The 6,972-nt window shown below is 38.6% G+C and overlaps 1 protein-coding gene across 1 annotated transcript; it reads right to left on the bottom strand.

Annotated features, from left to right (window-relative positions):
* Positions 1–1,265: 1,265 nt before the first annotated feature.
* On the bottom strand, positions 1,266–3,534 carry LOC130670529 (histidine-rich glycoprotein-like). The gene is made up of 5 exons (XM_057473943.1): positions 3,529–3,534; positions 2,661–2,913; positions 2,434–2,515; positions 1,568–1,859; positions 1,266–1,475 (listed from the first exon to the last, which is right to left on the bottom strand). The coding sequence occupies exons 1-5, from the start codon at positions 3,532–3,534 to the stop codon at positions 1,266–1,268; spliced, it is 843 nt and encodes a 280-aa protein (XP_057329926.1).
* Positions 3,535–6,972: the final 3,438 nt, after the last annotated feature.

Below are 6,972 nucleotides of genomic sequence, written 5' to 3'. Positions count from 1 at the left end.
GACCATCATGACCATGATCATGGTGACCGGCAGGACCATGATCATGGTGACCATCATGACTAATAATCATGGTGACCATCATGACCATGATCATGGTCACTATCGCGACTATCATGACCATGATTATGGTCTCTATCATTACCATCATAACCATGATTATGGTGACCATCATGACCATGATCATCGTGATCATCATGACCATAATCATAGTGACCATCATCATAATCAGCATCATGACTATCATGAGCATGATCATGGTCACGATCACGACCATGATCATAGTGACCATTATGCCCATGATCATGGTTGCCGCTATGACCATGATTATGGTGACCATCATGACCATGATCATGGTGACCATCATAAATATGATCATAGTGAACATTATGCCCATGGTCATTGTGGCCATTATGACCATAATTATAGTGACCATCATATCCATGATGACCATCATGACCATGATCAAGGTCCCTATCATGACCATGATCATGGTGATCATCATGACCATTATTATGGTGACTATCATGACAATGATCATGGTCACCATCACGATCATTATGACCATGATTATAGTCACCATCATGGGCATCATGATCATGATCATGGTGACCATCATATCCATGATGATCATCATGACCATGATCATGGTGACCATCATAACCATGATTATGGTAAACATTATTCCCATGATCATGGTGACCATCATGACCACGATCATAGTGACCATAATGACCATCATAACCATAATCATAGAAACCTCCATGACCATCATGACCATGATTATGGTGACCATCATGATCATGATTATGGTGACCATCATGATCATGATTATGGTGACTATCATGATCATGATTATGGTCACTATCATGACCATCATGACCATGATCATGGTGACCATCTTGTCAATCACGACTATGATCATAGTGTTCATCATGACCACGATTATGGTCACAATCATTACCATCATAACCATGATCATGGTGACCATCATGATCATGATCATGGTGTCCATCATGGCCATGATCGTGGAGATCATCATGGCTATGATCACGGTGACCATCATGACGATCATGACCATAATAATAGTGATCATGACCGTGATCAAGTTACTATTATAAGAACCATAATCACCACGATTACGGTCTCATCCATGGTTGACGCAATGATGACCATTATGACTATCATGACCATGATTATGGTGACCATTGTGACCACGACCATGGTTTTATCTTACCATTATAATCACAATGATCTGATTTACTATTTTAATCACTATGATAACCACGATTATGCTTCCTATCACAGTCACCGACATGATGATCATCGTGATCATGATCTTGATCATCATCGTGACCATGACCATGATTATCATTATGACCATGATTATGATGATTATCATGGTAATGACCATTATGGGGACCATAATCGTGGTGATCATGGTGATTATAATGGTAAATTTGATTATGGTCATGATGCTGTCCATGACCATGATCATGGTGACCATCTGATTATCATGACCAATATGATGGTGACCATCATGACCATGACCATGCTCACAATTATGAACATGATCTAGTTTACCATTATGATCACAATGATCCAATTCACGATTATAATTGCTATTATCACCATAATTATGCGCCCTATCATAGTCACCACTATGATGATCACGGTGACCTTCATGACCATCATGACCACGATCATAGTGACCATTATGACAACTAACATGGTCACCATCATGACCATGATCAAGTTTACCATTATAAGAACCATGATCACTCAACTTATGGACCCCATCATGGTCATTATCATCATGATAATGATTATCATCGTGACCATGATAATGATCATCATCATAACTTTGATCACGGTGATCATCATGACCATCATGAATATAATCATGGTCATCATTATGACATGATCATGGTGACCATCATGACAATGATCATGATCATCATCATGAGCATGATTATAGTGACCATCATGACTATCATGACCATGATCATGGTGTCGATCATGACAATGATTATGGTCATCATCAACACCATGATCACGGTGACTATCATGACCATCATGACCATGATCATAGTGACCATCATAGTCACCACCATGATTACAATCGTGACCATGATCATAGTGACCATCATGACCATGAACATGGCGACCATCATTATCATGATCATGGTGACCATCATGACCATGATCATGGTGACCATCATGACCATGATCATGGTGACCATCATGAACATGATCGTGGTGACCATCATGACCACAATCATGGTGCTCATCATGACCATATTCGTGGTGACCATCATGACCATGATCAGAGTGATCTTGGTGACAATCATGACCATGATCACGGTGACCATCATGACCATCATGACCACGATCATGGTGACCATCATGACTACGATCATGGTGACCATTATGCACATGATCATGGCCATCATCATAACCGTGATCACGGTGACCATCATGACCGCGATTAAGTTTACCATCATAAGAACCATAATCACTACGATTATGGTCTCATTCATGGTCAATACAATGATGACCATGATCATGGCGACCATTATGACTATCATGACCATTATTGTGATAACCATCATGACCGTCGTGACCATGACCATGGTCACAATCATGACCATGATCCATTTTACCATTATAATCACATCGATCTGATTTACCATTATAATCACCATGATCACTACGATTACGCTCCCTATCATAGTCACCACTATGATGATCCTCGTGACCATGATCTTGATCATCATCGTTACCACGATTATGATCATCATCATGATTATCATCTTGACCATGATTATGATGATCATCATGGTCGTGACCATTATGGGGACCATAATCGTTGTGATCATGGTGGTTATAATGGTAACCTTGATCATGTTCATGATGCTGTTCATGATCATGGTCATGATGGTCACCATGAGTACGGTCATGATGATCACCATGATCATGCTCATGTTGGTCACTATGATCATGGTCATGGTCACGATGATTATCAAGATCATGGTCACGATGATCATCATGGTGGTGACTCTGATAGGGAGCATAATCCTGGTTATCATGGTGATTATAATGGGAATTCAGATCTTTGTGATTATAATGGTAATCTAGATCATTGTCATAATGTTCATCATGATCATGGTCATGATGGTCACCATGTTCCTGGTAATGATGGTCACCATGATCATGGTCATGATGGTCGTGATGGTCATGATGGTTACTATGATCATGTTCATGATGGTCCTGATGGTCACCATGATAATGGTCATGATGATCACTATGATCATTGTGATGATGTTCACTATGATTATGGTCATGCTGGTCAACACGATCATGGTCATGATGGTAACCATGATCAAGGTCATGATAATCACCATGGCCACAATGATATTAATCATGATGATCACCATGACCATAGTCATGATCGTCATGATGGTCACCATGTTTATGGTTATAATGGTCACCATGATTATGTCCACGATTACTGAGTCTATTCTCACGTACCTTCATATGGTTCAAAGCAGACTTGCCGAACTACCTATTGACGATCACAAAAAAAGACTTTTACAAGTCCCCTTTCAATTGTAGAATAATGGTAGGGAGAAGCAATAACCGTACGGCAGTATAGATGTGAGGATTAGGAAACTCGATAACTCCAGATCCTCAGCCAATAGAGAAGAGTAGGGATAACAAAGAGCATCTATGTTTTTTTCTGTTTTAATTAGTTGTTTAAACAGACATTTACCGGAATCCACATTAACTTAAAAACTTGTATTTCTATTAAATTTAAAACACTAAGTGTTATGATGATTACAGTTATACATGAAAAAGATTGACCAATTACGTATCATGGATATCACTCAAAGTCACTCTAATTCATAGTTAACAGTAACGTGCATGTTTTTGTAACCAAGGAACTAAATTTAAAAAAAATTAAAAATGCAGAGAATTGTTTATTCAACGGTAATAAAAAACCAATCTTTATCGGTTCGATATAATTTTTTTTAATCTAATTTCTTGCGTAATAATAGCTATCTTGAAATTGCGATTTGGTATGTTCATGACAGTCTTGAAGAAGTGCCTATATATTTTTTCAAGTATTGTGGTCGCTCATTATAATGTGATCTCATCCTATATTTTACTACCCCTGAATAATACATTTATATATATAAAAGGAATTGGGGATAATAAAATAATTGTATTTTGTTTAATTTATGATTTAACATTGGAAATCGCGCGTTTGCGGTAGTTCGATGTATCGATATATTGATAGCTACATATATCTATACTTATAGCTATAGCTATACACCGGCCAAGATAAATTCCTGAGCCGACGACGTAATAGTTCAGGGGAAAAATTCCTGAGCAATTAATAATAATTATAAAGTGGAATTATCATTATTATTAATTGTATTATTTATTACAGTTATTATTATTATTTAATTAATTAATCCCGAGTAATTATTATTTATATTTTCCTTTTTGTTTACCCCAGTGAACAAATAATTTATATTATATTTTTTCAATTATAAATAGATATTGAAAGGGGAAAAATTATTTATTTAAACTAGTTTATGTAATAATTTTTTTTTTGGGAATTTATATTGAGAGTGAGAGTATGCCGTATCTTTTTCCCCCTGTACAGTGTAAAGGGGTAACCCAGGGTTTAAGGTTGTGATAATTTTTTTGTTTATTGACATTAATTAATCTTGAAGGATTGTTTATTTTATTTAAGTCAATTATTGTGATGTATTCATACTTTATTATTAATTTAAATATTGCTTTTAAATTTGGAAATTTTGCATTATATAGATTTAACCCCGAGGGGTTTATTAACGATTATAATTTGTAAAATAAGTGAAATATTGTATCAAGGATTATTGATAATTTTATATAAATAATTGGATCCATCAATTCTCGGGGAAATACTGTGTGTTTATTTTTCTGGGTCATTTTCCTGCTATATTTAATTTATTCCATTATTTTATATATATTTAACGGTGCTTATTATTTTCTTTTTCCTGATTATTTCTTTTTTATTATTTCAGTCGATTTATCCGCCTTGTTACTGGCTATACTCGCTCGGATTTTCCCTCGCGAATTTTTCCTCTGATAAAATATTTTGTCTGTTTTGGAGAAACGTTCTGGCGCCTACGTGCACAAACCCAGCCTGAGGGGCTGGTCCAGGCACACCTTATTTTTTTATTTGCAACTTAATACCACTATTATTTATTTAAAAATTTAAAATTTAATTGAAGTGACGTTTATCAACGTTTTATTTTTCCGGACTTCGATATTATAATTTTTTTTGTTTTTCACGTGGGGGACCGCATACGGTACTGGGGTTATTCGCGTCTCCGTCGTGAAATTTAAAACAGTATTTGTTATACAATGATTTTGAACGACGACAAGTATGTGTCTCTAAAAAGACACACTACCCCAAAGACCAACTTGACACGGAAAACCACGAGCTATCGACTCGGATTCAGGAGGATTCTACTCTCCTTACCATCAATCAAGCTGTCTACGATGCTGCTTCCTCACTCTTACCTCCGGCAAGAAATAATATTTCTTCTCCTGAGGCTAAGATGAGAGGTTGCATTGGGAAGTTTTCACTTACGATTGATGATCTCCGAAAACATGTCTCCTGCATTCAGTGTGTGATTGAGTACGTAAATGCCCGCAAAGCATGTACGCCTAAAGTCCGCCGCATTGCGGCTGGGCTACGATATCAACATCACACACTGAATAAGGAGAATCTTCTTAACATCAAAGATGGTTCCCTTAATAGGTTGCGGGCTCTGGTGACTGCTAAGACGTCACTGGAGAAAAAGCTGCTTACCGATAACTCTTTGTTTCGGTTAAGTTCTTCACGCTTTCTGACACCTAAGACATCTGTTTCTGGCGATCCTTCATCTATCGAGCGAGTAGCGGCTTTCTGGTCCGAGTTGTATGGTGATCAACCGAACGTGAATCGTGACACTCCAGCTCTCAACGACTTCGAGGCATTTTGCCGCCACCATCGAAACGACAATGCTGATGAAGAGAGCCCTGAAGTCAGCGTGGAAGAAGTTCGTTTGGCTCTGAATAATGGTCAGAACTGAGCTGCTCCGGGTCCAGATGGCATTAACTTATTTTGGTGGAAGAAACTTACTTCTACCCATAGCCATCTTGCCCGGATTTTTACAGCGTTTATCAGAGGCAACGAACCTATTCCGTGCTGGCTTGTAGAAGGGCAAACCGTGCTCATCCCTAAGAAAGGTGACTTGTCCGACCCAAAGAACTACAGGCCTATCACCTGTTTGAATGCGGTTTATAAGATTTTCAACAAAATCTTGAACAATCGCATTCTGCAGGAGATAGATCCTGTATGGCAGCAGATATACGAACAGCGTGGCAGTAAAAGAGGCCTGTCAGGTTGCAAAGAGAATCTGTTAGTAAATCGTTGTGTCATTCAAGACGCGGTCTACTATCAGCGCAACCTGTCAATGGCCTCGATTGACTACCGTAAGGCATTTGACTCAACATCTCATGAGCTCATTCTCTTTTTGCTCAAATGCCTTGGGGTCAATCGCGATACAGTGGGATGCATACAGCGTACGATGCAACTTTGGCAAACACGGTTCCACATATCATGTGGCAACGACAAACGTGTGACCGAAGTTGTACAGTACAAGCGAGGTGTCTTCCAGGCAGATTCCCTGAGCCCTCTGCTGTTTTGCATCTCACTGCTGCCGATATCTGTTGCGCTACGCCGTACCCGTGGATACTCAGTGGGCCCACCAACTGATCGGAAATATTCGATCACCCACTTACTCTACGTGGATGATCTGAAGGTATATGCTCCTGATGAGGAACACCTTCAGACAGCCTTGAATATCGTAGGCAAGTATACACGGGATGTCGGCATGGCTTTTGGGTTGGACAAGTGCGCGGTCGTTAATCTGG

The sequence above is a fragment of the Microplitis mediator genome, chromosome 6 (assembly GCF_029852145.1).
Source record: "Microplitis mediator isolate UGA2020A chromosome 6, iyMicMedi2.1, whole genome shotgun sequence".
NCBI lineage: Eukaryota > Metazoa > Arthropoda > Insecta > Hymenoptera > Braconidae > Microplitis > Microplitis mediator.
This window is presented reverse-complemented; position numbering and strand designations above follow the sequence as displayed.

Excerpts from the sequence above, each read along its gene's own strand:
- LOC130670529 (XM_057473943.1), bottom strand. Across the intron at positions 2,516-2,660 it reads AGATCGATGTGATTATAATG|TGATTATGGTTCTTATGATG; the intron begins GTAAAATGGATC and ends CCATAATCGTAG. Across the intron at positions 1,476-1,567 it reads ATAATGGTAAACTAGATCAT|CATCATGACCATAATCAAAT; the intron begins GTTCATAATTGT and ends GGTCATGGACAG.